Genomic DNA, 21,581 nt, shown 5'->3' with positions numbered 1-21,581 from the left:
GCCCAAACACAGATGTGATTTCACAGACAAGATATTATTGCATGTATGCCTGTGACTAGGTATCAGTACACCATGTAGGCTCCTGTTGGCCACTGCTTTCCAATTTTAATTTTTTAGTCATGCAAACAAATTACTTATTACATTCCACAAATATCTTGACTATCTTGACCCATCCTGTGCTATGGCCTTTGCATCTTGACCTAGGTGTTCTGTTCCAACCTGAGACTGGACTAATCTCTACCTTTTCCAGTCATCTCCTCCTTCCAGCTCCTAATGGGAGTCTTCATCTGACCAACTTATCAAGTTCTGCTTCTATGAGGAGCTCATGCATTGGACACTTGGTACTCAGGCCTACATCACCCAATGCTTTGGGGTTAGCAGTATATATATTGATCAATGTTTCAACAATGCATACACCTGTCTGGTTCTCTTGGTTTGGCTGTTCACATGGGGGTGATGTGGTGATGAAAGTTGAGTCCCAAACCCAAAGGTTCCAGGACTTTGTGCCCAAACCAGGAGATAAACTGGGATGCACAGTTGAAAGTTATGCTGCTTCAAAGGCTGTGGATGTGAACTATATGGTCCAACCACAGATGGGCAGTGTTCTTGGCTGAGGAAAGACTTACACATGGGATCAGTGCATCATCATAGTAAATCTGTCACCATCCAGATCATAGGGAACCCAACCATTTAGAGAAGATCTAAAAATATCATGGTCCTTCCAAATAGTGGACCATGGCTGAGAAGAAGTGAATAAGGGCTGGAAGAAAACATAGGAGTTTTGACTGGGCTTCACTATGTGGGTGCAAATGTTACAAAAGCAGATGAATACTTGCATGATCTTGCCCCAGCGTGACCACCAAAATATTGGGTGATTAGTTGATATGTTTTTCTCCCTTCCAGGGTGCCTAGTTAACAGGAAGTTATGGCATAAACATAGTACCATGGGTCTGTCTGGACCTAGGGGCATGGAAATCTTACCCTGTGTATAGATAACACCATCCTGGACTTGAGGCAGTGGTTAAGTGAAGGCAGCAGAGGCACTGGCAAGGTGGTGTAAGGATGTCATGTGACTTCAAAGGGGGCTAGGCTCCAAAAGTCCCTGTGTCAGATTAGCAACATATTCTACTTTCTGGAAAAGAGCACCTGTCTTCCCATTTCTATATGATCTGAAAACCACAGTGGGACAAGGAAAGGGCCAACCCCAGCAAAGCTTCCTCTAGTTGAGTGTTTTGGCCACATGCAAATATTTTAGTGTAGTGTGAATGCAATCTGGGACTAAAAGTTTGTTTGGGGAGCACGTCTGGAGATGTTAGGGGTGGCAGGGAATTAAGGTGCACAGTGAGTTACCACGAAGTTGCTGTTTCCTTACCTTTTACCTGTTCCTTCCCTTTCACCTGTTGACTTGTAAGTCACAAGTGGGAACTCCCACTTTGTTGAACAAAGTCCCATTGCCTCCCTTCTTCCTGTGTCCACCTTGAACAACAAGACAAACCAGCCCTCCTGCCAAACACATGAGGCTCATTCAAAAGTCACAAGTTTATTTTCCTAAATGCTGTAATAGAGGGGAAAATGGAGGCAGGTTTATACACAGTCTGAAACCTGACACAGGCTGCCAGATGTGGGAAGTGCAGTGGGACTCTAAATCACCACCTCCAACTTCACCTTGCTCAGCAGCCCTTTGGGTCTCTGCAATCTGAACCAAGGGGAGAGAAATCAAAAGGGAAGTTGTACTGGCTTCATTCCTCCTGGTGCAAACGCCATCAGCAAATAGGAACTGGAGCATAACCTGGCTGTGGCCATGGGAGTAAGTGGAGGCCTGACCTCTCAGCAGGGTCTCAGTGGGACTGTCCCATGTTCCCATTCATTTGCTGGAGCAGCTGTGGGAGAGAAGCAGACATTTGGCCTTTCTGTTTGCAGTTAATGAGACTGGCTGCATCCCCGTGTGGGGCCTAACCCATTTCAGATAGTGGGGGTCCTTAGTGTATTTTGGGACCTCCCTGTACTCCTATTCAAGCCTTCTCAGGGCCCTAGGACAGGCTTTTAACCTCTTGCAGTAGCCCCTACAGGACACTCATGGAGCCAAATGGCTTAGGCACAGGAGGGAGCCTCACTGTTGCCAATGGGAGATTACAACATACTGCATTTCACCCACAGGATGCCTTCATACTTTCTCCACCCTTCAATAAGAGGCAGGACCCGTCACAGGATGCACTTCCTTTACCCCCACTATTGCATGTAACGCAGAAAAGAGACTCTACTTCCCCCTGGCCAGAGATTCATTCAAATGGGAAGGGTTCTTGCACAGCAGGACATGGGATTGATGCCTCATATATGACCAACTCCTGCTCCTGAGGCTTAGCAAAAACCCCTGGATTGTGGTGAATCCTCTGGAAAGGGAAGGGAGTGAGGAATCAGAACGATCTTCCATGAAAAGGATTCTGGGCCCTGGTCTGTTCCCATTTCACAGCTCTGCAGAGGACATAGAGACCAACCACAGGTGTATCATGTTAAGCTCTGGGGCTTGATTACCAAGGAACCTGTTATAGAGAATGGCATGAAGGGAAGGAGGGCAGGGGGCAGCTGGCACCTGCCGGTGCAGAGATCTAATGAGGAGCTGGAAAGAAAAAACTGTCAAAACTGGACTCACAGGGTGACTGTAGCAGTTTCTTATAGACCCCAATGGGCATGTGCAGGCCTGGAAACAGGGTGATGTCCTGGGGAGGAAACACAAGTTCAGGGTGGAAGGCAGGAAATGCTTCCCTAGCACTTCCTCCTTCCTGCAACTCTAGAGGTGCACATACAAGGACCCTGGACCAGGAGGGAAGTCAATGCTGGGAGTCAGCCAAAGTTTCTGGCAATCATTTGGAGCCAGCTATCTTGGGGAGGGCACCTATTGTGCAGGTACTTCTCCCCCTGGGAGCACTGGCTGCTTTTGGAGAATGATGGGGATGGCACAGGCTCCAAGACTGATGCAAAGATCTTCTCCTCACAGGTTCCCCCAGCACCCGGGCTGGCCTTTGCCTGGAGTGTTTCTTTTTAACCCGTCACACGCATCGAACCTGGGAAGCCAGCCTCTGTGTCCTTCAGATCCTGCAGTACCCTAGAAGGGCTGAATGAAGGGTGAACTGTTGCTGTATAACACCGACATGAGCCCGCTTCCCTGGATGCAGACACTGGCGGGTGCTGAGCAGGTATACATCCCCGAGCCCTTCCTGTATAGCTGGCAGGAAAATGGGATATGGATGCACTGGTGCAGGGCCAGTTTGGAGGAGTCGAGGAAGCACTTCCCGCATTCTGAGCACTGATGTGACTTCTACCTTGTGTGGATGAGCTGGTGCTGGGCCAGGTGGGAGGATCGGTTGAATGTCTTCCCACACACTGAGCACTGATGTGGTTTCTCCCCGGTGTGGATGAGCTGATGCTGGGCCAGGTTGGAAGATCGGTTGAACCTCTTTCCACACACCAAGCATTGATAGGGCTTCTCCCCTGTGTGGATGAGTTGGTGCCGGGTGAGGTGAGAGGATCGACTGAAGCACTTCCCACACTCTGAGCACTGATGTGGTTTCTCCCCTGTGTGGATGAGCCGGTGTTTGCTCAAGCTGGAGGATAGGGTGAAGCTCTTCCCGCACTCGGAGCACTGATGTGGCTTCTCCCCAGTGTGGACAAGCTGGTGCTGGGCCAGGTTAGAGGATCGGTTAAAGCTTTTCCCACACTCTGAGCACTGATGTGGCTTATCCCCTGTGTGTATGAGCTGGTGCCGGGCCAGGTGATAGGATCGGGTAAAGCTCTTCCCACATACTAAACAATGATATGCCTCCTCCCCTGTGTGGATACGCTGGTGCTCAGCCAGGCTAGAGGAATAAGAGAAGCTCTTCCCACACTCTGAACACTTATGTGGCTTGTCCCCTGTGTGGATACGCTGGTGCTGGGACAGGTTAGAGGATTGTCTGAACCTTTTCCCACACTCCAAGCACTGATGTGGCTTTTCCCCGATGTGGATGAGCCAGTGTTTGGTCAGGCTGGAGGATTGGGTGAAGCACTTCCCACAGTCCGAGCACTGATGTGGCTTCTCCCCTGTGTGGATACGCTGGTGCTGGGCCAGGTTAGAGGATAAGTTGAAGCTTTTCCCACACTCTAAGCACTGATGTGGCTTCTCTCCTGTGTGGATGAGCTGGTGCCGGGCCAGGTAGGAGGATCGCGTGAAGCTCTTCCCACACTCTGAGCACTCAAGTGGCTTCTCCCTTGTGTGCATGCACCAGTGCCTGGCCAGGTTGCAGAGCTGCTTGAATCTCTTCCCACACTTGGTGCAATGGTGCCGCACACACTGGTGCTGGGACAGGTCTTGCCAGCAGGTGAAGTTCCTCCTGCACTCAGTGCAGCGGTGCGTCTTCCTGCCCAGGTGGGTGTGTTGGTGCTGAGACAGGAAGAAGAAACGGGTGAAGGTCTTGCCACGCTTGACACAGCTGTGCCTGACATTTCCCCCTCTGCACATGTAGGTACTTGACCAGGTCTGAGGGGTCACACAAAGCTCTTCAACCATGAGGTGAAGCGGTGGGGTAGCTTTCCAGAATGGGATGGGCAGTGAGTAACCAGTGTTGAGAGGCAGGTGAAGCTCTTCCCACACTTGGTGTATACGTGGGGTTTCTCCCCACTGTGCCTTATCTTATGAAGAGCCAGGAGGGATGGGCAGTTAAAAATTTTTCTGACCTTGGAGGAAGTGTGGGCTTTGCCCCGGTGCTTGACAGTGAGCTCCTGCTTCCCTCTGACACCCTCCCCACTGCCTTTGCTGGGATGCAGTGCATCTTTCCAGCAGCTATTTGGGTCTCTCAGCTCCACAAATTCTTCCCTACACCCATGGCTCTTTCTGGGTTTTGCCCCTTCTCCACTCTCACACCCAACTTGACATGGTACCTGGTTCACTGCTACATTCTTCATCCGCTTTTGGGGCCTCCCCTGACTCTTGTGCCATTGATCCTTCTTAGGTCTCAGGGAGTCCATCTCACCCAAACTCCCTGGGGAAGTCCCTGCTGGCTCCAGGTCTGCAGGCCCTTCCACAGGAGGTTGCTCCTCAGCTCTGCTCAGCAGCCAGGCACCTCCTGCACAGAGAAGAGAAACACCAGATTAGTGCCTACCCTGTTGGCAGAGGGCAACCACTGCTATTCGTTCAGCTGGCATGGGCCTCAGAGCAGGCCTGCACCTTGGCCCTTGTGTTCCCTGAAGAAGACAAGGTCTTCCTGCCAAATCCCCAAGTGCTGGGGCTGCGGGAGGGCAGGTCCCTGTGCTGGGATAATGTTCACTGCTCGGTGGAGTTCAGAGCAGGACTCTCAAGAGTTTCTGGCCCAGCTGTCAGCCCCATCACCTCAGACCCTGCTAGGAGCAGTACGTGTGGGACATGTGCGTTAAGGTAGTACCCGAATGGCTTCATGGTCTAACAGGCTAAGTAGGAGGGAAGGACTTAGAGCTGCAGCTCTCTCTTCTTTAAGGAGCAGAACAGTGTTTCCTGCCTGCTTCCAGGGAAAGGTCTGGTGCAGGAGATGAGTCCATGGAGCTCTCCTCTGCTGACGGGTCCCAGGTGGGCTCCATGTCACAGGAGTGTGCAGCACGTCAAAGGCCTTGGCATGAGCCTGAACCTGGACTCTCTGCTGAGTCTCAGGCTTTGTGACACTCAGAGCCACAGAGACTAAACAGGAAGGGGACAATTCTGGTGCAAATCATGGGGATTCACTTCTGCCCATATGGAAGTTTCTGAATCCCACCCATGCCGTGGAGCCCTTTAATGCACCCTGAGACCATGATGAAACGCTTCCTGGGTTCCAGGTCAGCCTGAGCAGAAGGAGGAGAGCCCAACTTCTTCCTTGTCCTACGGTAATGGCTACACAGAGCCTCTGCACACCATAATGCCCTGGGACAGTGTTTAGACAGGTATGGCTACCTTGGGCTGGGGGATGAACTATTACATTACTGAGTGAAGATGGAAACTTAAGATCACAGTATCCCAGGGAGACTACATCTAGGCCAGTAAGTCAAGACACCAAATCTGAATGTCCCATGACATGTGTCATTAGAGGGAGAAGGGGGGAAAAGATGCTTGTCTCCATATCCTTGAATTTCAGGGAGTGGAAACAACACCTGCCTGGACACATTACATCATAACCTACTGTGCTTGAAGTCAGCACCCTGCAATAGCAGCACAGGACAGGTCCCCAGGCAGGTGGGCACTCTGGGCATGGAGCATTACTTAGAGCAGTTGGGTGGAAGGGACAGCCACAACTCACCTGGCAGCAGGTCATTGGACCTTGAGATTTCCCCACCGTCCTCATCTTCACAGACCCACAGCTCCACCTGTCCTTGCTGGATGCGGCAGATTAAGTCAGGTGTTGGACCCTGATATCCTGTTTGGGGCAGTGGTTATACAGGGTTAGTGACAGGGTACCAGATGCAGAATAACCAGCTGGGATTTGGGGATCTATCCAAGGAACTGAAGGTTTGTATTAGGGGTTTGAGGGACAAGGGGAATGGGCATCTGGGATGAAAGAGAAGGCACTGCAGGGAGAAGCCTTGAAGAGATCATGGTCCTCGTCACCCAGGTGGAGGAGGGGTGGGCATAGCAAAGCCCAACCTTAGATTAACCTGACAGTCATCAGGGCTAGGCATGGAGATACAGTGATCCATGACATAGGAGGAAGCAGAAAGAAAAAGCTTTTACTGTTGTCCAGGTCCCAAAAAGAAGAGACATTGGGCATGCTTATGGATAGATAACACTTATCTTATCGGTGCAATATCAGGCAAAGGAGTAGATATGAGTTTATTTTCAGTGCAGGTTTAAAGTGAGGGCGTCCGGCAATGAAAACACGAGACATGGCTAAAATGAGATTTTATTTTGGCAAAGAGGGTAATTCCTTGTCACAAGGGCACAGGAATGGATGATTCTGTTACAGCTGTATTTGCTGTTGAAGCAGTCATCCCATCCAATGAGAGGATCATCCCAGTGGGGGAGATGAGTCCACATGTTGGCAAATGTTGGGTTCAAAACAGTTTTTGGGGCTCAGGGATATGGACAAAAGAAGGCAGAAGGAGACATCTCACAGCATGTGAAAGGCCTTAATGTAGACATGAACAGGAGGTCACATCTAGTCCAACCCCCTGCTCAAAACAGGACCAGCCCTAACTACATCATCCCAGCCAAGGCTTTGTCTAGCCAGGTCTTGAAAACCCCCGAAGACAGAGATGCCACCACCTCTCTGGATAACCCGTTCCACTACTCTCCTAACAAGAAAATTCTACTAATATCCACCCTAAACTCCCCTTGCTGCAACCTGAGATGGTTGCTCCTTGTTCTGATATCTGTCACCACTGAGATCAGTCCAGCTCCATCCTATGCTGAACCCCCCTGCAGATAGTTGAAGGCTGCTATTAAGTCCCATCTCAGTGTCCTCTTTCTCAGTCCCTGCAGTTCAGTGGTAGAGTCCTTGTCTGCCACACAAAAGACTTGCCATGGAGGCACCAGGTGTATGGGCCCAGTCTGGCCTTTGAAATCTGTCTCAGAGGCCTAAAGGGGTGATGCAAGGTCTGGGCAGCACCAACTCCTCTAAAAACAGTTGCATAGTCATATGCATTGAATGTCTAGGTGAACTCTCATGCACACACCATGATCTGGAAAGATCACTGGTTGACAAACAGTCTTCTCTTCTCTGTAAGTCTAGTTTCCTCAGTGTTTCCTCACAAGTCATGTCCCCAATCCCCATCACCATTTTTGTTGCCCTCGCTGGACTCTCTCCAATCTGTCCACATCCACGGGCCCAAAACTGAACACAGGATTCCAGATGTGGCCTCATCAGTGTTTCTGCCATACTTGTTAGTCTTCCTACACATCAGGATAGTTTGTTCCTGCATTGTCATTGAGGTTTCTTTCATAGTTTCTAGGGTTGGAAGGGACCTGAGCAGATCATCAAGTCCAACCCCCTGCCATGGCAGGAAAGAGTACTGGGGTCAAATGACCCCAGCAAGGTGACTGTCTAGCCTTGTCTTAAAGACCCCCAGGGTAGGAGCCAGCACCACTTCTCTTGGAAGTTGGTTCCAGACCCTAGCCGCCCTGACTGTGAAGTCGTACCTCCTGATGTCTAGTCTGAATCTCCCCTCTGCCAGCTTGTGACCGTTATTCCTGGTCACTCCTGGTCGTGCTCGGGGGAACAGGGACTCCCCCAGTGCTTGCTGATCCCCTCTGACTAGTTTGTCACAGGCCACTAAATCCCCCCTCACCCTTCTCTTGTGGAGGCTGAACAGGTTCAGGTCCCGTCGCCTCTCCTCGTAGAGCCTGCCCTGCTGCCCCCAATCATGCGAGTGGCTTCCTCTGGACCCTCTCCATGCTGTCCACATCCCTCCTGAAGTGCAGCACCCAGAACTGGACGCAGTACTCCAGCTGTGGCCTGACCGGTGCCGCATAGAGGGGGAGGATCACCTCCCTGGACCTGGTCGAGATGCATCTGTGGATGCATGACAAGGTGCGGTTGGCCTTCCTGACCGCGTCCCCACACTGCCGGCCCATGTTCATCTCGGCATCAAGGATGACTCCAAGATCCTTTTCTGCCTCCGCCCTGACGAGAAGGGAGTTCCCCAGCCTGTAGGTATGGTGCTGGTTCTTCCTCCTCAGGTGCAGTACCCTGCACTTGTCAGTGTTGAATCCCATCCTATTTTCATCCGCCCACCCCTGTAACCTGTCTAGGTCCAATTGCAGCCTATTCCTCCCTTCTATCGTGCCCACATCCCCCCACATCTTAGTGTCGTCAGCAAATTTGAACAGGGTGCTTTTTACCTCCTTGTCCAAAGCACTGATGAAAAAGTGTTGAACACTGTGGGCCCGAGGACCGAGCCCTGGGGGACCCCACTGCCCACGTCCCTCCAGGTCGAATGTGACCCGTCCACCACTGCTCTCTGGGTGCAGCCCTCCAGCCAGCTGGCGACCCATCTGACTGTGTGCGTGTCGACACCACAGTCCCCCAGTTTCTTAATGTGAACAGGGTGAGAGATAGTGTCGAAGGCCTTCCGAAAGTCCAGGAAGACTATGTCCACTGCTACCCCTGCATCTAGTGATTTGGTGATCTGATCATAGAAGGCCACCAGGTTGGTCTGACGGACCTGCCACTGATGAACCTGTGTTGGTTGCCCCTAAGCATGCAGTCCCCTGCTGGCCCCTCCTGGATGTGTGCCAGCATAATTTTCCTCGAACAGCTTGCCTAGGATCGAAGTAAGACTAACTGGCCTGTAGTTCCCAGGTCCTCCTTCCTCCCCTTTTTGAAGATGGGAACCACGCTGGCCCTCTTCCAGTCCTCTGGCCCCACACCAGAGCACCACGAGTGCTCGTACAGCCGTGCCGGGGGTCCCGCAATGACCGCAGCTAATTCCCTCAGCACTCGGGGGTGGAGATCGTCCGGACCAGCTGATTTAAATACATTCAGTCCCTCCAGAAGTTCCCTAGCTAGATCCTCCCTGATCCTTGGCCTGGGTGCGCCTCCCCTGGGGCCTAAGGGGGCCCAGCGGGGGGGCGCTGTTCTGGTCCCTGCTCAGGAAAACGGAGGCAAAGAAGTTGTTAAATAGGTTAGCTTTGACATTTGGTGGGACAACCAGATTTCCTAGTGTGCCTTCCAGGGGGCCTATGTTACCCGGTACCTCCTTTTTACCCCCTATGTGTTTAAAAAAGGACTTCTTGTTGTCCTTGATCCGGGTCACTCGTCCCAGTCCCATCTCCGCCTTGGCCTCTCTGACCCCCCTACAGCCCTGAGCAACCGCAGTATAGTCCTCCCTGGGGATGGCCCCTCATTTCCACTGGGTGTGCGCCTCCCTTTTAGCAAGGAGACATTCCCGGATGCTTTTGGTGAGCCACGGAGGCTTGTGTGCTCTCCTGCTCCCTTTGATCCTCGTTGGGATTACCTCCCTTTGGGCTTGGAGGATCATCTCCTTAAGGAGCGACCACTCTCCTTGGACACCTGGCTCCCCTCCCCTCCAGGACCTCAGCTCTTCTCCAACTATCCTCCTTAGCTCGGTGAAGTCTGCCCTCCTGAAATCTAGGGCCGCTGCCTTACTGCATGCCTTTGCCACCTTGCGCTGGATGGTGACTCCCAGCAGGTGATGATCGCTGTCGCCCAGGGGGTCGAGCACCTGCAGCCCCCTCAGCAGGTCATCTCCCGTGGCCAGCACTAGGTCCAACAAGGCGTCCCCCCTGGTGGGGCTGTGCACCTCCGGGGTTAGGTGGTTTCTTTAAAGTACTCCAGGGAAAAGAAAGAACAAGTACTTTACCTAGAAGGAGGATCTACCAATATGAAATGTGAGACAGGCCTGATCACTGACAGAGCTGTGGGGAGAAAGACTGAAACCACCAGCTTCTCCGCTTCTGCAGTCCCCAGTGGTTCGGTGGCAGAGTCCTTGTCTGCCACACAAAAGACCTGGGTTCAATTCATGGACCGTTATATAAATACAGCCATGGAGGCACCAAACATCTGGACCCCATCTGGCCTTGGAATCTGTTGCAGAGGCCTAAAGGGCAGATGCAAGATCTGGGCAGCCTCCACTCCTCAAAAACAAAACAAAACAAAACAAAACACCACACAAATACGCTCCTGCCGTGGCATATGCACTGAAGGACTGGGTGACCTCTCATGCATACACCATGATCTGGAAAGCTCAGTGGTTGCCAAACAATCTCCTTATCTCTAGACTAAATAAATCCAGTTCCCTCAGCTTCTCCTCACAAGTCATGTCCCCCGGCCCCCTTAACTGCCCTCCGCTGGACTCTCTCCAGCTTGTCCACATCCAAGGGCCCAAAACTAAACCCAGAACCCCAGATGTGGCCTCCCCAGTGCTGAACAGAGGGCAAGAATCACTTCCCTGCACCTACTGGCAACACACCTACTAATGCAGCCCAGGATGCCATGAACATCCTTGGCAACAAGAGCACACCGCTGGCTCATATCCAGCTTATTTTCCACTGTCACACCCAGGCGCTTTTCTGCAGAGCAGCTGCCCTGCTGGTCACCCCCCACTACGACAAGCTGCTCTTCTGCCAGACTCACTAGTCTTCCTGCACATCAGGATGGTTTGTTCCTGCACTCTCAGTAAGCCTTCTTTAAACTACTCCAGAGAGAAGCAAGAACCAGCACTTTACCCAGGGAAATGAGGGCGTCGTAATTCTTCAGCATCTGGTCCCGGTAAAGCACCTTGTCTTCGTCTTCCAGCAGCTCCCACTCCTTCTGCGTGAAGTACACAGCCACGTCCTCAAACACCTCCTGGAGCTGCAGGCACAAGCGTTACACCATCAGTGTCTCCTCTTCCAGCTGCTTCCAGACCCCTCAGCCCTGTCTGCCAGGACTCTGTACTACAAGTAACTGCACGTCTAGCCACGACAGGCAGGGGTGCAAAAGTCCCCTTTAGTCAGCTGACCTGTGATGTGGACGCACGTGGGGACACAGGACTTAGCCCAGCTCAGCACCTTCTGTTTGCTCGGCCCCTTGAGGCAGCCGGGGCAGCACTTTTAGGGGCAGGGAGCCCCAGCACCTCGTGCTCTGACCAGGCATCCCTGTGCCAGCACCCCTTGCTCTCTGCACTTGGAAGGGAGCTCCTGCTAATGCAGCCTGGTGCGTTTCCGTGTTTGTCACCACAGGCTTGTTGCTCTTCAGAGATCTCCGCTCCCCAACTTCTTTGCACCACCCCTGGCTCCTCCTGGGCTCTGCCCCAGCTGTACTCCCGCCCCCAACTGAACCTGGTGCCCTGCTCACCTCTTGCTTTGGAGGCCTGCCCTGCCCCTTCTGCACTTGGCCCAGCTCACGTGTCGGGCAGCCCCTGTCCTCCAGTCTCCCTGGGGAAGTCCTGTGCAGCTCCAGGTTTACAGGCCCTTCTCCAGGAGGCTTCTGCTCGGCTTTGCTCTGGGTCCCAGCACCTGCAGGGTGGACAAGGCACAGGTGAGCCCTGGTGAACTGGCATGGGGAAAGCCCCACTAGTCTACTGTACTGGGCTGGGAGAGGCTTCATTGTGTGGAGAGCGGGGAGAAGCCCTGGGGAAGGGCCTCGTCTGGGGCACCAGCCTGAGGAGCTTTTGTCTGCTGACATCGCCCAGGTCTCCTCTGCTCTGGGGGAATCTGCAAGACGGAGGCCCGGGTTAACTCTACCTGACCCAGACGGAGACACTGGGGAATCTCACCTGCACCAGCCCCTTATGGGGCATGGGGGGCTCATGGAGGCACGAGAAACGGACGAGCGAGCACTGACTGCTGGGACACGAATAAGGTTCCTGACTGGTATCGTGGCAGCACGACAAGGCCCAAGCAAGATGAAGCCTCTCTCTGCTGGGTGCTGCACTCAGGGGGAAAGACCGAGGGTCCCAGCCTGGGAGACACCCGCCCGCAGGGACCAGTGCTCGGCCCCCCACCCACAGGGCAGACACGCGACCCGCTCCCCCACGCGCAGGACGGCCTCGCCGGCACCCAGACCTCGCACGCCCGGGCCTCCACCCTGTCCCTCACCTGACGCCTGGCGGGGCGGGGGCTCCTCTCTGGGGACGCGGGGTGGCCGGTCCCGAGGCCCCGGGGTTCCCCTCTGCCCTGCCTCCTCCAGCGGCCTGTCGGCACCACGGGCCTGCGGCTGCTCCAGCCAGGCATCACCAGGCTCCCGCCGCGCCCCCGTGGGCTGCATCTCGTCTGCCGACGCGTCCTCGACCTTCCCCCTCCCTGTGACCTGGGGACGAGACAAACGCATCGGTGGGGAGCAGGGACGTGGGGGAGACGGGGCGGGGAGGGAGCACCCCTCAAACACGTGGAAACGGGGACAGCAGCATCCACGATCGGGGTGAAACCTGCTCACCTGCAGTTTCTCGTCCTCCTCCTGCTCCACTTGAATCCCCTCGGCCAGGGTCACGGCCTCGGCGCAGGTCTCCACGCCGCGCTCCTGCTTTCGTCCGTTGGCCGCCTCAGCCGGTGACGGCCCCGCACCCCCCGGGGCCCGGACGGTTCCCGCACACCGCGACCGTGTGGGGCCCGCAGCGCCGTGCCCGGGGGGTCGGCTCGGCGCGGGACAAAGCGCGCGGACCGCCTGTCCTGCGGGGGCCGCAGTGTGCCCCGCCCCGCCCGGCAGCCCCGGGCCCGGCGGCCTCCTCTCCCCGCTCGCGCCTGACGCCCGTGACGGCCCGTGACGTCAGGGGCGCTCCGGGGCGGGGCGGGGCGGGGCCGGCTGCAGGGTTGGCGCCGCCCCCGGTGCAGGTGCGGCCTGTCCCGGGCGCCGTGTCCCGAGGGGAGCTGCCCCGCCGTGGGGGTCCGGCGCTCTGGGGTGGGGGCCGTGGGCGTGCTGGGCAGGGGCCTGGGGGCTGCACATGGCGCCGGGCGACGCCCGTGCCATCACGTGTTTGTGTTTCTCCTTTCCCGCGGCCCCGCGTGTCGGGGCCCCGGCCTGTGCTGCAGGAGCGGGGGATCGTCGCGGAGGGAAGCGCCTGCTTCTCAGCCGGATCCTGGTGCAGCGGGGACCGGGAGGTCTTTCCCACGCGGGTCGCTTGCGCCCAGGCTTCTCCTCCAGCCGCCGGGCAGCCGGCCGGCCCTGAGCTCCCGCTGCACCCCCGGCGCTTCCCGGGCGGGCCGTGCTGAGGTGCCCGCGGGGCTTTCCGTTTGGATCCCGGCCCTGGACACGTGCTGTCTGAGCTTCCCGTGAAGCCAGCCCTGGCATCGCTGCAAGACCGGGGAGCCCTGGCCCTGGGCTCTGCCGCAGCCCGCAGGGCCGTGCCCGGGCACTCTCGTTGTCGGACTCGGCCTGCCGTGCAGGCGAGCTCCAGGCCGGGAGCCCTGTGCAGCGACGCCGGAGGGTGCTGCCCAGCACGGCAGCAGGCGGAGCTCTGCTCTGCTTCAGCCCTCGTGTCCCCGGGAGTCTTCGCCAAGCCGTGGCTTGTCCTGGGGTTACTCCTGCCCGTGCTGCACGTGCCGGAGGCCGCCGGGCTCCCCAGGCGCGGTGCTGCGCCGCTGTGTCTTCATGCAAGGCGAGTCAGCCGTGGGAGCGCAGGGCAGACCGTCCGTCCGTCCGGCTGCCCGAGACAGACCTGCCCCTCCTCTGGGACTGCCCGTGGCCGGCGGGTGGGGAGTCCTGGGGCCGGCAGGGCTCGCAGACCCGGGCAGGGAAGCGGCTCTGCGCGGCCCCGAGCAGCCCGCCTCCTGCCAGGTCTGCGCGGCGGAAACCTGGACCCTGCTCACGAACACGCTCGGCCCCACGGCGAAACGGGCCGAGTGGCACGTGCCGGCGCTACAGCCGGGCAGGAGGGGCCGACAGGAAGGAAAGGGCCGAGCTCGTCCGGGGGAGAGGGGTCGGCATCGACTGCCGGGGTGGACCCTCGGAGGAGGGCAGTGGTGGGGCGGGGATGGGGGTGGGCGCGCGGTTGAGCGGTGCGAACTGTGCGACGGGTGTCTGGTGTGCTTTGAGCTGAACTGCAGGGGCCACTTGGCAGAGAGCTGGGGTGGGGGTATCCTAACATGATAAAAGCCGTAGCACTGTGCCGCCCGGAGCCTTACTGATGGACGGACACCCGGGCAGGGCCCGCCGGCCGCAGGGTGGGCCCACGCGCCGTGCCCGCTCCCCACAGCCACGCTCCGCCTCACAGCCGCAAGCCGTGCCCCCACCACGCGCGCTTTTCCACAGCCCCGTAATATATTTATTTCTATATAGAGAAAGACGTATTTTGGCAAAAAAACGCAAAACCCACAAATCAGTCCATTGTAATCTTAGTGGCCCCTTCCCCAGCAGCTGAGTTACCTCTGCCCGCCCTTCCTGGTATAAGTCATAGCATACTTAACCCGTTCTTTCTCATGGTGACAGGCTACAAGAAAGGAAAACTGAGGCAGGGAACATGAATGTGAAAAACCCAGGGTTAACCCACAGATATTATAAACAACACCTGTTCTGGTCACAAGCCCAGGGGCCCAGGGGATGTATTGCCTCTGCATGGCATAGCATCTTCCACTCCTCTTGGAAGGTCCTCCTGGGGGGTCCAGGTCCGTGTGGGGGCATCTGACTGCACATTACCTAACCTCGCTCATGCCCTGCCACGTCCAACAACACGACACTAGTCACAAAACTCTTTCACGCTTTGAGCCATTCATTTACCCTTGTGCGACCACAGAGTGGATGCCTGGGACCTGCTTTCTTTTTGGCTCCGTACCTTTCTTCGGATCAGGTGGTGCAATGCCAGCCAGTCGGTACAGGCTATCCTTTGGTGTTGACTTTTGATATCCTGTTCTTGCAGGACAGCTGTCATTTAGAGCTGAGTCTTATTTCTTGGCATGAACTGATCATTCCCATACTGGACATGCATCCTCCACGGGGAGTAACGCAAGACAGTAGCAGTGGTTCATAACGTAGCTGCGTTCGCTCCCCAGTTTGAGGTGACCATCTTTCAAAGTATGTTGTTCCGGGCACTGACTTTCCCTTTCATCTTCTTCACATGTGCTTTGAAGGTAAGGGCTTGGTCCAATGTGACCCCCAAGTACACAGGGTTTGGGTAACTAGTTAGTAGGATACCATCCTAGGTGATGTTTAATTTCCACTTGACTTCTCTATGGTGAGATGAAAAGCTGTGACTTGCGTCTTGCTCGGGTTGCCATGAAGCCACTGGTGACACATAGGGGGTCCACGTGGGCGCACGTGCAGCCCCTGAGCATGGCACTGCACCCCCTATGAAAAGGCACCAACACGGTCGGCAGCACCAACGGGCAATTGCTGCTCGCCAACAGCCCCCCCCACTGCTGACACCACTGGCAGCGTCTGCATGAGGTCAGCAATCACCACTGGCCACTGCTGACACTGCTGGCAGCATCTTTGGGTGGTCACCAACCTCTGGTCAGCGCTCGCCACCCTCCCCCCCCAACAGTGCTGGTGGCATCTACGGGAGCTCCTGCTTACCGGTGCCGCGCTGCCACCACCGCGCCCCCGCAGCCACCATGGGCACGTGTTGTTCACGGATGAAGCTGGCTTTTATTGTGATCTGAGAGGTTGCTCAGGGCACATGTCAGTCTGTTCTCAACAGTAGCAAAGTCCTTCTCGTGACGTGATGCATGGATCATCAGCATACGTGAAGTTCCTTGTATTATTCCATTTGGGTTGGTCATTGGTGGGGGTGTGTATTAAAAAGGATTGGTGCCAGCACCCTGTGGGAGGCTGTTTTGTCTTTGTCCCCAGCACCTCTATTTCTTGCACAGTTCTATGTAAAAACATCTCTTCTCCAAAAGAGACCAGATGAGCTGCACTAGGCGGTAGTCGGGCGTCATATTGTAGACTTGCAGGTTTTGGTGGTTGACTGTATTGTATGTTGCTGATAGGTGTACAAACACAGCACTTGTTACTGTCCCTTTCTCAAATCCATCTTCTATATGCTGGGTGATGTTTAGTATTTGTCCAGTACAGGACTTGCCTGGTCTAAATCAAGCTTGCTGTGGGACTAGATGTCGTCTGATTTTTATGAGGTGAAAGACAATTGAGAGTAAGGCGCTCATAAAGATTATAAAGATGGCTCAGAAGTGACACTGACCTAAAGTTCTCTGGGCCAAAGGCCTCCTTCCCTGGCTTCAAAATAGAGCTGTTGGATGGGCTTGTTGCCCATAGTTTACTTATTCTAAGGGCTGATGTTACAGATGTAATACCCATAACTTGGTTGTAGGACCAAAGTGTTTGATCTGCTCCATGCATATGTCACAAAGTTGAGGTATTTTGCCATTCTTCGGGTGACTTATTCCAGCAGCAATAGAAGCAGTAAGTGCAAGACACAGGAGGTGACTGTGCCTAGCTACTCAACACTGGTTAGGCCTCCTCTGGATACTGTGTGCAGTTCTGGGCTCTGCATTTAAATAAGGGCATGAAGAGGGTCCAGAGGCAGCAACAGAGATGATGTAGGGCTTGGAAGGCAAGGCACATAAGGAGAGACTGAAGGGGGTGGGCATGTTCAGCTGGCAGAAAAGGTGCCTAAGAGGGGACATGACAGCAGTCTTCAAATACTTGAAGGGCTGCCATAGAGAAGAGGGAAAGCACCTTTTCTCTCTTGCTGCAGAGAGGAGGATGAAGAACAATGGCTGGAAGTTGCAGCAAAGCAAACTTAAGTTGGAGATCTAGAAAAACTTCTTTCATAGATTCATAGATGTAGGGTCGGAGGGGACCTGAGCAGATCACCAAGTCCAACCCCCTGCCATGGGCAGGAATGAATAGGTAGGCATGCTGCGATGCTGAGGGACTCTGAGTTAACTTAAACCAGGAAGGGGTCTGGGACAGAAGTTTCATAAACTGGTTTGACCTAAATCAGGTCCTACCTATTCTTCACTCTAGAAACAGAGAGGCAGTGAAACACCCTGCCTGGGGCAGCCGGGGACTCTGCATCATTGGAGATGTTCAAGAGGAGGTTGGACAGCCATTAGTTGGGGATGATCTAGGTGTAGTTGTGCCTATTTTCTACCATGGGTATTTCCCAGGCTTCTGGGCTTTGCTGGTTTCTCCTGCCCCCACCCCACTTTTTTCTGCTCCATGTGTCAGGACGTTTTTTAAGCCTCCCCCGAGGTATCGGGTGTTGGCTACGGCTGAGGCTGGGGGCTTCAACTGGGACATGCCGACTCTCCTGCTAGGAGCCAAGCTGGAGGGTCTTGCCCCTCCATTCAGGGTCAGACCAGTCACCACATTTGGATCATGAACAGATTCTGTCCCATGATCAGACTGGTACAGGCTGGGGGGTTTTGGCTTCCTCTGTAGCGTGGGGCACGGCCGCTACCGGGGACCTCTTGAGCATATATTGACATTTCATAAAGCAGGACATTGGATTCCCCTGCTTTACCTGTGGCAGGGTCAGGTGTTTGGTCTGAGTTGTGTCAGGGTTGAGCGTGGCTTTATGTAGATTTGAGCTTATGGTTGTGTAGGATGGTTTGGATAGGGATGATCCTGCCTCGGGCAGGGGGTTGGATTAGCTGACCTCTAGACGGTCCTTCCAGCTCCACTGCTCTGTGACTCTATGGCACTTTGTATAATTTTGTCATCCACAAGTTTGGCCACCTCACTACTCACCTCCTTTTCCAGATCATTTATGAATATGTTAAGCAGCAGTGGTCCCAACACAGACCCCTGGGGGACCCGCTATTTACTTCTTTCATCCTGAAAACTGACCATTTACACTCCTTCTTTGCTTTCTATCCTAAAGCCAGCTTCTAATCCATGAGTGGATGTCCCCTGCTTTCTTGTGACTACCTTAGTGATGGGGTCCTGCTCCCTGATCATGTCTTTGCTCTGCTCTGTCTACCATCTCTCCATCCCCATTCACCTTCTCCTGGGATGTATCGTACTAAGCCACGTGCCTCACAAGAGCCTGCGGTTCTGGGCAGTTACTTGTGTCACACTTGCAATTTCAAGGAACAGAACCAGGTTTGTTTCACAAGAGCTGCTGGCTGTTAAACCCGTTCAACTGGCACGAATCGCGCAGGAAGGCCACGCAGACCACAGTGCGCATTTCCAGTTCCTCTCGTCTGTGGCTCAGACCTCCAGCCTGGCGGAGTAGGCAGCCCCAGACATACTCTCTTCCTTGTGCTCCTTGCTAGGCCAGTCTGAGCAGCTCACGACACACGAAGCACAAGTCTGTACCACACCTGCTGCCGAAACATCGCCCCTTCATGGCTGGTCTACCCACCCTGTGGATGCACCAGCTGGTGTCCAGCCCCAAGAGCAACTCTCCTCCCCAAAAGGGGCACAGCTAACTTTACTTAGGACATTTCTGCCAGACCGGGGGCTGTGCTGCACAACCCCCAGCCAGCATCTCGCCGCCCGTGTTGTCAGACTCCTCCTGTACAGGATTTCCATGAGCACCACTCAGACTTTACTGTCTTCTCTTCTAAGGTCCCTTGTGTTTCCACATGATGCCGTGTTGTGGTCCTGACTGCAGACTGTAGGAGACCCTAAGCTAAGATGGTCTAGTATCTGCTGCCCTCCGCTTGACCAAAGTTTGAGTAAGAGAAGGGGCAACCAAATGAGCAAGCGAATGTCAGAGATGAGATTAAGTTTAAAAAGTATGAGCAGGGCAGTTCAGAAGAAGTTGGCTAAATGCTGCTCAGAGTGCATGGAGTGCTTTTAGATCTGGTTCAGGACAAGGTGTAGTTAAAGGAAGAATAAAAATAGGCATATGAATATTAATTAGAGTAGAACCCGTTAGATTTTTTTTAAAAATTTGGCCTTGTTTAGTAAGCTTTTTGATATTAAGCCAGGCAATACAGTTAAAAATCTGGGTCCCTGCTGAACAGCCCATCTGCAGATGCACCGAGACAAGAGCACTTTTAAAACTGAATTTGAAACCTGGATGAGAGCAGGCTGCCCACCTGCTAGAGACTTTGGGACTTCAAGAAATTAATTTTAAATTCTTCCAAATGCTAATGAAATTGTTAATTCTTTAGACAAACACACATTTTATAAGTTTTAATCATTTGCTTGATATGCTTTGCTTGTACTGTTGGCCATTTATATCTTATCTACATTTCATGATTACATTTGCTATTAAAATTCATCTGGCATTTATGTTTGCAAATATTTAATTCTGATGGGACCTGTTCTTCAAACCCTTCTTGGTTCCCAGAATTACTTTGGGGTCAATGCAACGTATAACTGCCCACACTGCCCTACTAGATGTCACCCTGTCCAAAGCTGCTGGTCTCCGGGACAAAGCTCACCATCCTTCTGCTCTAGTGTCAGCTGTTGAGTTTTCTGCCTCACTTTTGCTGCAGTTACTGACCACAAGTCCCTGCCAGCCTTGGCTGTGGAAGTAACTGCATTGTAGCTGCCTGCTTCATATCCTAATGAAGCTCATCACGTACATCCCTGTCGCTGTCCGTTCCACTTCTGCACGACAGGTTCCTGAGAGCTGACCAGCTTCCCATGAGTGTTCACTCATTTTTGACTATGGAAAATCTATAGCAACTCTTCTGTTGCAAAGAGCCAGGACGGTCCGCATCAGGTCAGGACGTCTGTGACACTGTGGATGCCTATTTGCAATCTCTGGGTTTATCTGATGAACTGCATGTAGGCACTTGCACATCTACCCGTGTTAATATTGTACAGCACCCCACAACCCCCTTAAAAGGCTCTGACAACATGCCAGGCCCCCCGGGTGAGAATTACTGCCCAAGCCAAAGGTTTGCTTGACAATGACTTAGCATACAAATCTCCCTTCAAGGAGGCATCGGCTGTTAGGAAACAGATTAATAGATTACGAAGTCACAAGGGAACTTTGTGGTCAACTGATCTCACCCCCGTCTAACAAGGGACATATTAATTTGTGGAAGCCCTGCCTGTCTGAGACACCGCAATCTTTCAGAAAAAATGTCGTGCCTTGGCTGGAACATTCGAACACTTGGTTGGATCAGACCTGACAGCCCCAGCTGTGCTGTCCTCACAGAGACGCACTGTGAAGGAAGCAGTTACCAAAAAGGCTCTTAACCAGGCTGAGTAGGCAAAGAACCATTGTGGTGACTGCACAGGGGAAGCATTCAGCAGCTGGCAAGAGCAGCAGGACGGGAAGCTTGGGCAAGGAGGTGAACAAAAAGTGCAACCTCCAATCGACCACCTTCATCCCCGAGCAGCTGTGCCCTTCAGAATTGCTCTGGTTTGCCAGCTCCTCCCCAGGCAGGTAATCTACTGCCACGGCTAATGCCCCTCGCTGCGGAATCCAAAAAAACTGTGCCTTCCTTCTCTGTCTGGCTTCAGCAGCTACCCACTACATCTCCCTCCTGCCTCTGTCTGCCAGACTAAAGAGCTGCCCGCTCCTGGAAACTCCCTGTGTGGGAGCTGGAAGACTGTGATCAAGTCACCGCTGAACCTTCTCTTGTACCAATTTTGTAAACAGAGCTTTTTAATTTAATTTTTCCAGACTGTTGCTTTCCTGTGGTACTCTCCATGGCTCCCTGCCACCCCTTTCTGCAGGCAGGCACCAGCACTGCACACAGCCCTCCTCACTAATGGAAAGCTTGGCAGTGACACAACCTCCCTCCACCCAGGCAGCTTTCCCCTGCTCATGCAGCCACAAACCACTTTGCAGGGAAACTCATATACCAGTTTTCCCCATGACAGCAGAGTTACTGCTTTCCAAGACAGAGAATGGGGAGACATTGGTGTGACTGATGTGATTGGCTCATAGGTGTGTGGCCTCATACTTGGCTGTATTCAGTAAAGCAGGCGCCTCCTAGCACACCCTCTGGATCATTCTGCATACGTGCTTGGCCCCACCAACTTATGCCAGCTGCAGCCTCATGTTTCCTTCCAGTTATGTCTCCCAAGTAGCACTGGGTGAGCGATGGATCCCTACAGGGGCTTCTTGGAAAATACCCTCCAGGACAGCAGTTCCCAATCTGTAGTATGGGTACCACCAGTGGTACACAGGTAACCCGTTAGTGGCACGCGTTAACAGATTTATTATAATTACTTTATATGACAAAAATTTGCTGGTGGTACTTAAGGTAGAACTGAAAAAAGTACCACCCGCACATAAGGTTGCATCCTTTTAAATTGGAGGTGCCCCATCTGTCAAGAGTTTGGGAATCGCTGCTC

General features: G+C 53.9%; 1 protein-coding gene across 1 annotated transcript; it reads right to left on the bottom strand.

Annotated features, from left to right (window-relative positions):
• Positions 1-3,182: 3,182 nt before the first annotated feature.
• Positions 3,183-12,980, bottom strand: LOC149865270 (uncharacterized). The gene is made up of 7 exons (XM_090048082.1): positions 12,852-12,980; positions 12,515-12,725; positions 11,772-11,932; positions 11,162-11,288; positions 6,279-6,395; positions 4,915-5,099; positions 3,183-4,417 (listed from the first exon to the last, which is right to left on the bottom strand). The coding sequence occupies exons 2-7, from the start codon at positions 12,681-12,683 to the stop codon at positions 3,317-3,319; spliced, it is 1,860 nt and encodes a 619-aa protein (XP_089904208.1). The 5' UTR covers positions 12,684-12,725; positions 12,852-12,980; the 3' UTR covers positions 3,183-3,316.
• Positions 12,981-21,581: the final 8,601 nt, after the last annotated feature.

Source organism: Crocodylus siamensis, chromosome 5 (genome assembly GCF_052110815.1).
Source record: "Crocodylus siamensis isolate JL-2025a chromosome 5, ASM5211081v1, whole genome shotgun sequence".
Classification (NCBI taxonomy): domain Eukaryota; kingdom Metazoa; phylum Chordata; order Crocodylia; family Crocodylidae; genus Crocodylus; species Crocodylus siamensis.
Note: the sequence above shows the minus strand (reverse complement) of the source record. Positions and strands in the feature narration are given on the sequence as shown.

What these genes read in the sequence shown, in the direction of transcription:
- LOC149865270 (XM_090048082.1), bottom strand. Translation starts at nt 12,683, where the DNA reads ATGCAGCCCACGGGGGCGCGGCGGGAGCCTGGTGATGCCTGGCTGGAG. An exon ending in CCCGCCCCGCCAGGCGTCAG is followed by an intron (nt 11,933 to 12,514) that starts GTGAGGGACAGG and finishes TCCACCCTGCAG; the next exon opens with GTGCTGGGACCCAGAGCAAA. An exon ending in GCAGGCCTCCAAAGCAAGAG is followed by an intron (nt 11,289 to 11,771) that starts GTGAGCAGGGCA and finishes TTGTGCCTGCAG; the next exon opens with CTCCAGGAGGTGTTTGAGGA.